Source organism: Lepisma saccharinum, chromosome 5 (assembly GCF_977018435.1).
Source record: "Lepisma saccharinum chromosome 5, izLepSacc3.1, whole genome shotgun sequence".
NCBI classification, from domain to species: Eukaryota; Metazoa; Arthropoda; class Insecta; order Zygentoma; family Lepismatidae; genus Lepisma; species Lepisma saccharinum.
Genome location: NC_139233.1, coordinates 51322264 through 51337930, shown reverse-complemented (window position 1 = coordinate 51337930; position 15667 = coordinate 51322264). Strand labels below are relative to the sequence as shown.

At 36.8% G+C, this 15667-nt stretch overlaps 1 protein-coding gene across 3 annotated transcripts in view; it reads right to left on the bottom strand.

The window, feature by feature from the left end:
* LOC145988362 (E3 ubiquitin-protein ligase SIAH1B-like) overlaps window positions 1-15464 on the bottom strand; it is a 50902-nt gene extending 35438 nt beyond the window's left edge. The window contains exon 1 of one of the 3 annotated variants that reach the window (XM_083123238.1): window positions 15387-15464. In XM_083123238.1, coding sequence (XP_082979364.1) covers window positions 15387-15421 — 35 coding nt within the window. In that variant the 5' untranslated portion in view covers window positions 15422-15464. Of the gene's footprint in view, window positions 1-2952; window positions 2974-15386 lie in introns of those variants that run through there. The other 2 variants (XM_083123239.1, XM_083123241.1) reach the window with 2 other exon arrangements.
* Window positions 15465-15667: the final 203 nt, after the last annotated feature.

Below are 15667 nucleotides of genomic sequence, written 5' to 3'. Positions count from 1 at the left end.
ACGTTCAGAAGAAAGGCGGGCAGTTTAGCTGTTAAAGATTAAAAATTTTGAAAGAAGGGCGGTTGGCAACAGACGCCAACCAAACGTATATAAACTCCCAGATGAGAGTAGGGGAGGTCGGCTGTTGGAACTGAGACATGGAAGGGAGAGGTTGTTTTTGCTTCGGTTAGCTAGGACCGGAGGACAGATCTCCCGAAACGGATGCTGTAAGAAATTGGATTGCCGGGCAAGCTAGTGCCTTGGTGTCCGATTTACAGGTAAAAAGGTAGTTTGTACTGGATGTTATTTTGAAGTAATTACGGTGCGCCGGGCAGCCTAGTGCCTTGTCACCGTGGAGGTTGAGAAATGTACACGTCGGGCGGCCTAGCGCCTGTTAAGACGTTTCTTGGAGTAACGTGAGTCTACCTTGTGACAAGCGTACTTCAGATGTAATTCATGAAATGTAAAGCATCCAGGTACAAACAATAGAGATTCCAACATCAAAATTAGAGTTTTGGCCCGATAATAATTAGAGAAATGAACGTTCGGATACGACTTGTATATACTTCAAATTTTCCGTTAATTAAACTATAGAAATTATCCAAAATTTCCGTTTTTAATTTCACACATGCTGGACAAGGTAATTTATCCCCCTGATCATAAAGGTTTCGCAAAGGTTTTCCGTTGTCTCTTGTAGTTAATTATATAATTATGTTGACTTGTAGCAACCCACGTGCATTGTCGTACAAAGAAAGATACCCCTAGACAAATCTGAGCCGAGTACGAAGTGCACCGAACCTCGAGTGCGGAGGTAAAGTGTGGGGGGCAGGCGAGTAACATAGTATAAAACTTCACATTCACCTCAGTAAAGTGTCAAACAAACACGCGTCCTTGCAACACATCATTGCGAGCGAAGTGAGCAAGAAAATTTTTATATCCATTTCTTTGCAGGCTTTCAAGAATATTAATTTGATGGGGTGTAAATACTTTCTTATGATACCGAGATAATTAGTCTTTTCCAGCTTCTCTTTTGGCACGTTCGGGGTCTAAAAGTTGCTAAATACAGTCTCCAAAATTTAATGTTCGAACTCTCTCTCTCCACTACAGAATCCCTTGACAACCTCAAATTTAACACATTATCAAAAGCTTCCTATCCCCCCCTTTAAATTTAATACTCAATCCTAGCACCATCATTTCCAAGCCAATTTTAGACATACTGTTGATATTGAAGAGTGAGTGGATATTGCCTCCTCCAAAACATTAATTCTCAGTCTCCACACAAGAATTTCGCAACAGTCTAAGACAATAGTAATGCACAAGAATTGGATACCCCCCACAATTTAATGCTCAATCCCCTCTAACTAAAATACCTGCCATAATCTAAGACCTAGAGTTGGATACTGTCCCCCAACGTTTAATTCAGACCCCCCCCCCCCAACCGACGTGTAAAATAAGGCCTAATATTTTGTAGGTGGATATTTCTCCCACCCACCGCTCCCTTCGATAATACCCTTAAAGACTTTATTTTCTTCATCTAATAGGATTAAATATGGTACATTTAAGGTGTAAAATTTTTACATATATTTTGGAAAAATATATAAATGTTGAATTGTATATTATTTGAAGGGAAAAAATTCTCCCCCAATAAATCTCGATGGCGCATCCTGCGCCATAATCCCCCTTGTGGGTCCCTATCCCCTACATCCTCTAAAATGTGCCTTCATGGTACGGTACTATATGCACGAGGAACTTAGAAATAAATTTGAGGCACGAAAGAACATATAACACACGCTGCATTAATAACCCTATATTGCACACATATCGTCCCTACCGAGAAACAGGAGCGTATCTCAAGAAAAGTAAATTGAGATAAGTCCACCGGGGCTTTCCTCTTGGTGACATCTACAAACTGCCGTAGTGGCGTATCGCAAAACTCAACGGATGCGAAGATGCGGTCTCCATGAGTTACGACGCATCTCAAAAAGTAAGCATTTGTCGCAAGACAGAAGGGCGTAACTCGAGTTATTCGAACTACAACTTGACTATTTACGACCTCAAAGCTCAGATGTGTCACTGTTTTACGTGGCACGAAGGACAGGGAAAAAGAGGATCATGTGAAATCACCACTTGCTTGAGAATGTACCTCGAAAATCTCAATGCAGCACATAATATGAATGAAGTAACTTTATTTACGGATGGATGCCCTGGACAAAATAAGAATTCCATTGTAGTAACCATGCTTTTGCACACAGTATCGAGCTTGGAAAACATTGAGAAGATCAATGTTTTTTTTTAACCTTACCACGGGCAGAACGAGGGAGATTCTGCACATAGTGCCATTAGCACAGCCGTAGATAATGCTGGTGATCTCTACGTGACTTCCAAACTGATCCCAGTCTTCCGCCTCGCGAGAAGAAAGAAACCATATATTGTGCACACACTCCAGACTTCTGACTTCCTGGATTACAAGACCATGGCACGTGATCTTCGCATACTATCCATCAGGAAAGTTGATCAGGGAGATTCTGATGACTGGATCAGTCATCTGGTGGATTCATTCAGATCCTTGAGTCCGAAACAACGACTGCAAGCTAAACCCAATTGACAACTAGCATGTAAATTGTACTCAGAACATCCTAAGATTTCAAAGGACAAATATGATGATTTGATGTTCCTTTGTCACAATATCTTAGCTGTAGTCAGAGTAGCGTATTATGTCAGGTTTTTTGAATTCTTGCCGCATTGAAAACAAGACAATCTTGCTTGCAATAGTTTCTTAGATGTGACTATTTGTATCTAAGGGTCAAAATATGATGTTCTGACAGTTTGTGAGTATGGGGGCATTGTCCCCCCCCCCAACCTTGGTCGGAAATGAGTTCTAGGGGGGCAAGGTTGGCAAACATTGATCGGCCAAGTACACCTGCAGGGGACAATTACCGTCCAGAACTTCAAATTTTATGCAAATAAAAATACCTTTCATAAAATCTTCTTGTTAGCTTCGCTCGGAATACCTGTTTTTCTTAGTCTTATCAAGTTCAGAACCGTAGCTAGGGTACGACGAGAGACGGCCCTGGGTGCCGAAAGATCTAATGGAAAAAAGTTGTAAAATTGATTGATTGGTGTTTTTTTTTAAGTCTACTTTATGCACAGAAAGGCTAATTGAGACTGGGCCTATAGCTAAAGTGGGATCCGAACAACTGTGCCATGTGCCTCCACCGGGTATCGAACCCGGGATCATTTGATCACAAGGCGACGATGTTACCACTACACCATAAGGGAGGCACAAAAGTTGTAAATGATATAATGCCATGGCGTTCCGTGAAATTATTCGCGCCCTATTAAATTAATATTGATTTCAGCCTGCAAAAAAATTGAATCCAAAAATTGTCTTGCTCGCTTCGCTCGCAATTTCTGCTTGTTCGCTGTAATACATTGTAAATCACCAGACAGAGAAATAAGACTTGTCTTAATTCATTTTGTTTTAAATGCATGAACAATTGTTTGGAAGAAAGAGATGACACGTTCTAGTTTTTATTTACGCGTCGTATTATTATACTATTAATATTAACTTAATAATGAAAGTGAACGATGAGACTCGGGTTACAGATGTGATTGTGAAAGTGATTTGTTGCAAAGATAATTTTGTGTTCTAAGTTAGAATTTGAGACTTTATAGTTTACTGTTTGAATATTAGTGTCGTTCTAAATATATGTGCGACAATGTGAACATTAATTCATGAAAAAATCTAAAGGCCGTAAAGCCAAATTTGCTGGTACAAAACCAGCTGAATCCAACATGGACACGGACATTAGTGCCATGGAACTTTCCAGCAACGTGGAAATCATAACTTCTGTAGAAGAAGTTAATAAGTTGAATTCTCAGTGTAATAATATAGATTACACGCAACAAATTAGTAAATTAAGTTCCAAAAAAGTTTATGAGCAACAGATATTGAAGTACAGAAGTAATCATTTAGGTCCGTATGAAATATTTGTGAAATCTAAACATCAGGATGCCTCAGGTGGAAATGGCAAAGGAAACATTGGTCAACTTCACATTTTAAAATTAGGCCAAATAGTCAGCAAAGAAAATATTAGAGGTTTGAAAGAGATAGATAGCCTTGGGAAAAATCTAGCTAGACTTACATTTACGACATCTAATTATGCAAATGATTTCCTTTCGAATCCATTATTGTTACAGAATAATTGGGAAGGTTTTGTTCCATCACACCGAGTACGAAGAATGGGAATTATGAAAGATGTACATCAGTCAATAAGTGAAGATGAAATTTCATCAACAGCCAAAGTAATAAAGGTAAAACGGATTGTGAAGTATAAGTACGAGGAGGGTACTCGCGTTGCTGTTCCAACTCGAACGGTAATTGTAACATTCGACTCGCAATCCTTACCACAATATGTCACACTGTTTTACAAAAAGTTTGATATTGATAGGCACATTCCCTTGATTAAACAGTGCCCTAATTGTTTTTATTATGGGCACTTCAGGGCTAATTGCAAAAGTAAATTAAAATGCAAACGCTGTGGTGAGAATCACGAATTGTCCTCTTGCACAAATAAGATCAAGTGTTTCCATTGTAATCAGGAGCACACTGCAATTGACAAAAACTGTCCTGAAAAACAACGCCAAAAGGAAATAATCAAAATTATGACAGTTCAGAATGTTACGTTTAACGAAGCTATGAAGAAAGTCCCAAAAATTAACTATATGTATGGATATGAACAGATATCTACTGGCCATGTTCAGGAAATAGAAAAGACAGTAATGCCATTTACATAAAAGGTAAAGGTAAAGTGTTCCCCTGTGCATAGCACCACGCCTTGAAGGCGTATAGGGGGTGTGGGGGTAACGCCCCACACTTTCTTGATCCGGTCGTGAGTGGGGGTGATGTGATCAGCATCACGCCCCTGACCGCCTTTACCCCCCAGGGTTTCCCCCAGGTACCCACGTTATTCGACGCTGGGTAGGCGCCGGGGCCGCTTCCACCGTTAGAAAAGTTCCCGGATTTGAACCGGCCGGGGATCGAACCCGGGACCTTGAGCATGGTAGTCAGACGCGTTACCGACTGAGCCACCGCGGCCACTAATGCCATTTACATATGCTTCGATATCTAACAATTCGAGTAGCACCTCATATCATAATAATATAATACAAGATCAATACAGTGTATCTAATAAAAGGCCATTGTACAGTTCAAAGAAAGCTGGAAAATATTTGGAAGAGACTGAGTCTTCTCAAGGAAAACGCCAGAAATCTTCTCAAACATTGAAACCATTTGGACAAAATGAATATAAAAAGAGAATGACAAACCCTGATTATTCTTTGTCAGGATCTCGAAAAGACAATGCTCCGGATTTGTCGACAACATGCCAACAAAATATATTATTTGTTCTTGCAGAGGCGGCTCAAGCTATCCAGCCAAATCGGGCACAAGAACAAAATTCTACAAAATTCCTAAATAATTTTTCATTATTTATAGAACAATTATGTAGCCTAGCAGGGACTTCGACATTGAACGTTAACCAGGACTGGACTTGCATTGCTACAAGTATTTTGCAATACTTATTTCAACAACCAGCATGCCAGACAAAGTCTTGAAAATATTACAATGGAATATACGAAGTTTAATTCCTAATAGACATAATTTACAACATATTTTATCTTATTTTTCTGCAGATGTCCTTCTTATACAAGAAACGTGGTTGAAAACTGACTCAACATTGAAGTTTAAAGGTTACAATTGGATAAGAGATGATCGTTTAGATGGATATGGTGGTTCAGCTATAGGTGTTAAAAGAAATATACAGTATGACATTATTTTGTTTCAAAATGTAAACAGTCAAATTCAGATTACAGGTGTTCGGATTGCTGATACGTCTTATGTATCAATTTACTGCCCTCCCACAGTGCACCTCCCTGTTACAGTGTGGCAGAATATCGTTGGGCAGCTTCCACCAAACACTTCATTTGTGCTGGCAGGGGACATTAATGCACACCACCCTATGTGGGGCTGTTCTCTAACTGATCGATCAGGTAAAGATTTGTATAATTACTTGCAAGATTCCTCAGCTGTATTACTCAACGACGGAACACCTACAATAATCTCAAGACGTAATGAACAGCCGAGTGCTCCAGACATAACTATTACCTCAAATGATATAGCTTCAAAAATCCATTGGAGTGTATTAGAGAAGTGTTACAACAGTAATCACATGCCAATTATGATAACCTTTCAACATAATAAAAATATAACGTGGTTTACTATGCGCTCTGAACAAAACAATAGTCAATATATATCAAGAAGAGTTGAATGGCAGAAATTCTCCGGAAATGTAAACAATGCAATAAAGAATGAATTGTTGAAACAAGAAGTATCGTATGACACATTGGCGTCTCTCATTCGACAAGAACAAATTAATGCAACAGTATCTAATTTTGGATCTAGAAGAAAAGTGACTCCGTGGTGGACAACGGATTGCCAGAAATGGGTAAACGAACGACAAAAAGCATACATAAATTATAAGGAGAATCCTACCATCAATCATTTTATTAGATATAAAGAAATTGCAGCAAAAACTCAGAGGTTCCTAAAGAAATCAAAATCATACTTTTGGAAGTCATTTTGCTCTACATTAACTAAAGATTCTTCTATTTCAGTGACTTGGAAAATAATAAGAAGTATGTCCAATAATAATACTTGTCATTATTTTGGAGGAGATATCAATTCAGCCTGGATAAAAGAATTTCACCGCAAGTTGACACCAGATACGGTTGAAACTAATCTTTGTCAATTGATAAACTCTATGAAATATCCAGAAACATCCACGTTAGAATCGCTATTCACTATGGATGAATTAGAATATGTTGTTCATAAACGAAAGAAAACGTCTCCGGGTTTAGATGGTATTACATACGAATGTATTCAACACTGGCTTTTGAATGGATATGAAATGTTACTAAATACATACAATTCAATATGTAATAGTGGAGAAATTCCATCACAGTGGAAAGAAGTGGTGATAATACCCATATTAAAACCAGGTAAACAATCAGGAATACATACGAACTATAGACCTATTGCAATGTCATCATGCCTTGCTAAATTATATGAACACTTAATACTGAACAGACTCACATGGTGGGTCGAATATAATCAGAAATTACCGAAACATCAGATGGGATTTAGGAAAGGAACTGGAACAGTAGATGTATTAGCGACACTAATTTTAGATATATGGCTATCTTTCATACGGCGGGAATTTTGTATCGTAGTTTTTCTCGATCTAAGTAGCGCCTATGATTCTGTCCTTCCAAATATAATGTTACAAAAATTGGAGAAAATGAACGTTCCACGTAATTTTATAAAAAGTATTCTTGGATTATTATTGGCACGTAAGTTGTACATTCGATATGGAGGACAGTTATCCACCGCACGTTATACACATAAAGGTCTACCACAAGGCGCAGTGCTGAGTCCCATGCTATTTAATATGTACACGGCAGATTTAGGCTCAAAAATTCTTCAACACACTCGTCTATTACAATATGCAGATGATATTATTATATACACTAGTAGTAAAAATATTCAAGAAGGGGCTCAAAAAATTCAAAAATCTCTGGATGAATTATCATCATGGTGTGATATCAATGGAATTGAAGTAAATCCAGATAAGTCTTCGGTGGTAGTTTTTAATAAGAAGAGATCTCATTCATGCATATCAATAAATATAAACGGAAAAACTATTAGTCAACAAAGAAGCCATACATTTTTGGGACTTATATTAGATGAAAAACTTAAATGGAAGTCACAAGTAGAACTGGCACAATGTAAGGGATCTCAAGTGTTTAACATAATAAAAATGTTGACAGTTAAGAAAAAGTGGGTTGCTGATCCTAAATTATTACATCAGATCCATAAACAGATGCTAAACTCAAGACTAGAGTATGGTTCCTTTATGTACAATGATAATTTAAGTTGGGCTTTTAACACGCTATCTTCTATCCAATATAGCAGTTTATCCAGGATTTATGGCCTTTGGAAAGGAACTCCAAAACAAGCAACTTTCGTAGAAGTGGGAGATCCACCATACAAACTTAGAGTTAAATATCTTGCGAGCAAATTTTTACTTAAGAAAATTGCCAACACGACATCTCCGATCATACCAAAACTTCAATTGTTAGACTCTTTGATGCTCAACAGACGTACAGCAAAATATAAATCCAGATTACCTATACTATATTATGCTTATAAGGACATTAATAAATTTCAAGCTAATATTATTCGTTTACCTAATGCACTATGCTTCATGACAGACTACTTTAATATGATATCTCCCATTAGGATTCATTTTCCTGCCTACCCAAGTAGAGTTTTCAGGAAGACAATCCCTACAATTTCAAATAATATATATATCAAGACTACATACATTCAAAATTACAATGTGAATATCACATATATACAGATGCTTCAAAATCAACGTCTGGAAAAACAGGAGCAGCATTTTACTGTGATAATTCTGCAGAATTCAAAATTTTTCCTTTGCCATTGTATCTGTCCATTTACACCAGTGGCGGCTGACCAAGTGCAACAAGTGCAGATGTTTTCACCTAATTTTCAAATTAATATTGACATTTTTCATTTGCTTGTTAAATTAAACTATTTCCCAGCAGAACGCCCACGATAATACTCAAATAATACGCCGCTCGGCGCTACGCACGTGAAGAATTCGTCGTAGCATAAACAAACCAAGAGCAGACGCCGCCAGGTTACGGAAGACTTTAGCCGGTTGTCATGGCAACAGTGACGTCACCTAGCGTTGGAATTAAACGGGTGTCGCCATCTAGGTGCAGCAGTTCTCTCGTCAACAGAAAACATTGCATACAGTGGTTGGGCAAAATCGTTGCGTTCTCGCGAGATCTTGTTCCGCGTGTGTGTTTCGCGTTTTCTATCGTGTGTTGTGTTCATGTGTTGAGCTGTGGTTTGTGCAATGAATCCAGTAAATTACTCTCAGTGTGTAATTTGTTGCAGGCACCATTTTCCAGATGGACGGATGAAGACAAAAAAGACATTTTAAATTGGGGGGCACTGACACTTACTATTTGTTTTTCATTGCCTATAAATGTACTTCTTCACCTGTTATTTTAGGCACGAGCCGCTACTAAATTTTACACTGCAGAAGCTTTTGCAATACGACAGGCATTGCTTTATGTACAAAAGAAGAAGTTAAATTCAGTTCTAATTGCAACCGATTCAGCCTCTGTGCTAAATTCTTTACAGTTTGCATCATGGTCATGTCATACGGAATGGTACATTGTTAACATAAGAATACTCACACTGAAATTAACGAGATTGGGATATGATATCAACTTTATTTGGACACTTGGACATTCTTTAATAGAAGGGAACAATATAGCAGATACTTTGGCAAAATATGCAGCTAATCAAACAATCCAACGGCCGCTTTCAATAAAGATTCCGTCCGTAGTTTTGGAATCACACACTAGAAAAATACTATTTACTGACTGGCAAAGCTTGTGGACAAATACTGGCACTCAATGCGGTAAGGCCTACTATTCTATACAAGAAAGATTTCCAAAGGAATGTTGGTTTAAACAGATTCAACTCTCCCGGAGTTCCCTCACAACTATAATGCGATGCAGGTTAAATCACACTATCGCTGCAGCTCACCTTTACAAGAAGAATTTAGTGACTTCACCAGTTTGTTTGTGCAATGAATATACTGCAATTCCAAACCACATTATATTTCAATGCAAACTTTATGAAACTTACAGAGAACCATTTTTACAGGAATTGTACAGGAGTGGACATCAAGCGCCACTGACACTGCCTTGTTTACTGACTTCACCTTCATCCTCGGTAATCTATATTCTTAAAAAATATCTTAATAAGTCTAATATAATTCTGTAAAAGTGTAATGAAATTTGGAAACTATTTATTATGAAAGGAATAATTGTGAGTAAATATTATGTGCATGCATGTATGTAATACCAATTGATAAATTGTTAACTGGTGCATGGATTTTGTCCACAACCAATAAATATTTTATAAAAAAAACAAGAAAAAAACGATGAGACTAAGTGAAGTACACAGACTCCTCTCAGGTACAGGGATAGTGTTAGGCAAAGACAATATTCACAGCACAGAGAAATAAAACCACATTACTGCAGTATGTATAAACTGAAAGGTTTTATTCTTTATTTATTGCAATTATAATGCAAATATACTTGAGACGAAGGCGAGGATTTCGCTTTGTCGATGAATTGACTAAATTAAAACGCATAAACTCAATGCGTGGCTATCGGCAAGCCTATGATCACATAGACCTAGCCTGCGCCCCGAACTACCACACCAAGAGATATGCAATGATAACTGAGCCAATATTTGCTCTTTAGCCTTTTATTTCCAAATTAATCCTTAGGCTAACTTTATTATTTGACGTAGAATGGTTGCAGTATTGTGCATATCATCAATGCATGGCTATCGGCGTACCTATGATCACATAGGCCTAGCTTGCGCCCCGAACTACCATACCAAGATGTATGCACAACACCGAGGAGTTCTTTTTAAGTTTAAAAGCTTCGTCGATCCGTGGCGAAAAAGTGTGATGATTTCTTACGCGATATCGTCGCTTTTATACTCTTTTCGAGAACACAGATTAAAGTACAGATGAATCATTCACTATATACAAAAGGATACTATCAACAAAACTGACATATATACATCTTTAGAAATACGAATTCGTATAGTGCACTCTTGCAAACATGAAGATACATTAAACTACTCATAACAAAGCATAAAATACAATAAACATTAAACAAAAGATATATATATCACAAACAGGGTGCCATATTACATATAATAACAAAGAAATTACGCTTTCTTTTACAAAAATTAATACATTAGTGACATATCTTCTACTGGTGACGTCACATAAAAATGTGGATCATATCAGAGAGCGTGCAATTTGAGAGACAATTTATGTAATTTTTGCTTTTGGTTTATTGTGAGATGGATGAATTGGTTGTGTGATGTATTTAAATAATATAACTTGTATATAATATGTATTAAATAAACTTTGAATAGGTACGTACACAATTTAGTGTCCACGCCACTCCACGTTGCATATATGTGAAACATATATCGTGCATGAAAGTTATGTTAATGTAAAAAATAATTATATTTGGAATGCATTTATCAAGCATTTTCTGTCTTTCAAAAATAGTTTGTGTGCTTGTTTTCCGTATTAATGTGAAATTGAACGTGTTAAGAAAATAATTGAAATAAAGCAAATCCCTTGAGCACAAACTTCTATCCCCTTTTTGCGTAATTTACGAGGATAATAACGTATTTGATACTACCACTACAGACACTACTAATAGTAATAATAATGTTGGTCCTGGGTTCGAATCCCGGCTTGGACATGGATGTTTGCGAGTATCCATTCATCATGTCATCACTCATCCCCATCTTCGCAAATTAGCTAAAAGTGGCACAAGAAGCGAAGTAAAATAAAGCAAATCAATAGTAACAAAATCAATAATAATAATATATTATTATTATTAACATTATTTTTATTAATATTATTATTATTGGTACGTTTATCCTCCCAGACCTCTCAAAATAACTTAATTGAATGCTGTTGAACTTTAATTTCGAACAAAATAGTAGAACAAGTGAAGAAGTACAAATACTTCAGTGTTCTTGCTGTTGAAACCACAGACTGTAGCACTAAAGAACAGCTGACGTTTTGTGTTCGCTACTTTAATACAGGTGAATGTAGAGTTGAGGAAGATTTCCTTGGCTAGAGGTTACAGATCTGAGTGTGGAAGGACTAGCTCAGACAATTATAGAGAAGATGAAACATTTGAATTTAGACATTGCTTTTCTCAGAGGTCAAGATTATGACGGAGGTTCCAATATGAGCGGAATCTATAAGGGTGTTCAGGCTCGTATTCTTCAAGTACAACCAATAGCACTGTATACACATTGTGCCAATCATAGACTTAATTTAATTCTGACCAAGGCTTGTAGCATTCCAAATGCAGTGACGTGCAGTGACGTCGACACTTGGGGTAGCAGTCAGTGGCATGCTCAAGGGGGGGGCACACCATTCCCCCTTTAGGGCCTAGTATTCCTAAAAAAAGAATGTCAATAACAAGAAAAGATTGCAAAATGATGAATGAGTACTAAACAAAAAGCACACGTAACACCCACCCACATTCGAAAATAAAAAACGATTTGATTTGACTACTAAGCCAGAGATCCAAGGGTATTCTTTTTGTCCCCCTTCATCAATTTTATCGTATCATCTTCGCGATTAGCCAAAAGTGGCGGAAAAACGAAGTAAAATAAACCAAATCAAGCAATCAAACAATTATTTGTTTTCATTTTTGTTACTTAGCGTCGCTTTTTTGTCACATTTGGTTAATTGCGAAGATGATACGATAAAATTAATGAAGGGACAAACACAAAGAACACCCATGCCCAGGTCGGGGTTCGAACTCGGAACTCCTGGTGTCGTAGCGTGCTGTGATAACCACTCCCCCACGGTTGGTTGATTTGGTGTTTTAAGTACACTTTACGCACAGAAACAAAACAGGTAACAAAACACACTTTTTTTGTAGTTTCTTCAATAATATTCATTTGGCTTTTTGAGTTCTGAGATACATTTTCATTCCAAATTATTTCATTATTCACTGCAGAGTACAACACATAGGACAAGAATGTGCACTCATCAAGGGTTCGAATCCTCGCCTGGATTGTTCATATGAGGTCCCTTCATCAATTTCATCATATCATCACTCATCCTCATTTTCGCGATATCGAAATTTGGCAGAAAAGCACAGTAAAATAAACCAAACCAACAACAATATGAACACTCATTCTCTTGCCCAAATAAATACATCAGTATTTATGACTGTTAGAGGCCAACAGTAGTATATTGAAATAAAACACTACTAAAACGAGAGTCAGAGAGAGCCTGAGCACATATTTGTAATTTAATCATTATATATTCCATATTTGAAAAAGAAGAAGAAAGAAAGCATAACATTATTGTCTGCACATAACACGTTCCCATTTTATAAATAATAATACTACAACCCATATTATACATACATATTGTACAACGTGTAAAAGGTTGTGTAAATACAGAGAACATAAGTACTGCAGAAAATTTTACCCCGAGTTCTTTAGAGGATTTACAAAAAATCTATGAGAAACCAATCCTCTATCTGGTCTATAGGAGATATACTGGGGGACCTGAAAGCCTGGGCTTTCAACCATTGCAGCGGGGGTCGAGGGGACAAGGGAGGTAAAATGCTGTGGAAGCTATTTCAATTATCCCTAAGTTTCTACGGGAATCTTCAGGAAGAACTCATTTCTTAAAACAAACGATAGAAGAAATGTTTCCTGGCACTAAAAGTACAACAATTAAGACTTTGTGTGAAACCCGCTGGTAGAACGCCATGATGCGGTACCATGGACGTCCGCAGGATTTTTTCCAGGGAGGGGCAAGGAAGGTGTTTATTTCCAGGGGGGGCAAACAAGTCACATTTTCCTCAATAATAGTGTTGTTCCCTCAAAAAACAATGCTTAAATTTGAATTTATCATATTCATGCAATAATTAACACACATTATTGTGGCTGTAATGAAATTATATGTGACAAATATATAATTTTTGGTTGACTTTCATTTTCCAGGGGGGGCATGGCCCCCCCTTCCGGACGCCCATGTGCGGTACTACATTTCCTTGAAGTACTACCTTCTTTGCTTTGTGTCCTTGATGAACTAAACTTCAAAGCAAGAAGCACTAAGGTAACATCTACAGCTCATTCTTTAGCCCAGTCTATTTCAAATTTCGAGTTTCTGATCAGTTTGAAAGTATTAGCAAAATTCCTGTTCTTTACTCTTCCTTTGTCAATCCAACTACAGAGCAAGCAAATGGATTTAACTTGGTTCAGCTTGTTTACTCATCTCTATTGGATATAAGAAAGAACAGTGCTCAAGTGTTTGATAAAGTCTTTCAGGAAAGTAAAGCACTTGCTGAAGAGCTGAATGTTTATATAAAAATCCCAAGAATTGCACAGAATCAAAGACATAGGTTAAATATTCCCTCAAAGAATGTCATCCATTATTTCAGATGTGTTGTGTAATCTCTTTTCTGGATTATTTAATATCTGAATTTGATTATATTTTTCAAAGAAACCAGATTGAAGTCTTAAGCACTCTACAGAAAGTAATTCCGAAATTCAGTGTTGAAGAAGATAACCCAGCTAAAGATATAATTGAGGCAGCAAAATTTTATGAAGATGATGTGCAGTTTATTTTAGCATTAGAAGGGGAACTCAAGTTATGGAGACAATTCTGGTTATTGGAAAAATCTACCCCATATTATCCAGCAGAGCCGTACAAATTTTCTTCCTTGTATACCAACATTAGAAGTTTGCTTCACCTGTTATGTGTGATTCCAGTCACAATGACTACAGCTGAGCGTTCATTCTTCAATCTGCGAAAAATCAAGACCTATCTTAGATCTACAATGGGTAATGAATGATAGAATGGTTTGGCTCTCCTGAACATCCATAAAGACAAATACCAAGTGAAACCAGAGGATGTTATTGACATATTTGCAAGGAAACATTCACGAACACTACAGCTACAGTATTTGTAGGGTGAGTTAAATGTCTTTAGTAAGTTCCAATTATTTGACGATTGAAAAGTTAAACTGGTGTCCAAATTACTAGCAGCTTTATCATGTATCATGCATGTTACTGAAAAGAACTCAGGTGCTACATTAAGCTAACTATAGAGCAAAAAAGAATTAAGAAAGGAAGTAAAACAGACTCTTTATAATATGAAAATACTTCTGTAACTTGTGCGTTTCTGTGTTCGCGAGGAATACGCTATTTTTAATATATTGTTTTTTTTTTACAATGTAATTTTGAAATATATTTGTTCTTAATAACTTGGCCGCATGTACAGATGACTGGAATCAGTACTTAAAGAAATATTAAAATATAAAAGACTTGTTTCACCATGGTAAACTTTAATTTAAAGTAGTACTGCAATCTTCATTAATATTTGGAAATTGGTGATCCCCCCAAAAAAACTGAATCCTGGATCCGCCCCTGCCCAAGAGAAGAACTTAAACTAAACCTGAAAGCAAATTTAATAACTGAAGGATCAAACATGGAATGTAGACTAAATTGTAATAGGTTCGTAGGCACGGTAAAAATGTAAAGAAAAAGCAAAATATGTATTTTTAGAATCATCTAAGTAAAGGAAATCACAAGGTAGAATGTTATAATATTATCCTTGGAAAAATTTCTGATTTCAACAGTAGGCCTAGGTCTATATCTGTCTTACCTTAGTGTCTTGCTAACGAAAGTCCCGAGGATCATTTACTATATGTTTCCTTAACGATCGACAATGGCGGCCTGCAATTGTACCCATGCTATTGTTTCATAAAATGTATCATTATTGTCATCATTATTATTATTCCCTTATAAACTTTATATTTATATCGAACTGTATAAGAATTACGCTATACGATTACATTAAAAATGTATGTAGTGTGTACAAGATAAAAGAAATGACCGAAAGTAATTTACAAAAAAGTAGCATTAGATGGACAATAACACAATTAG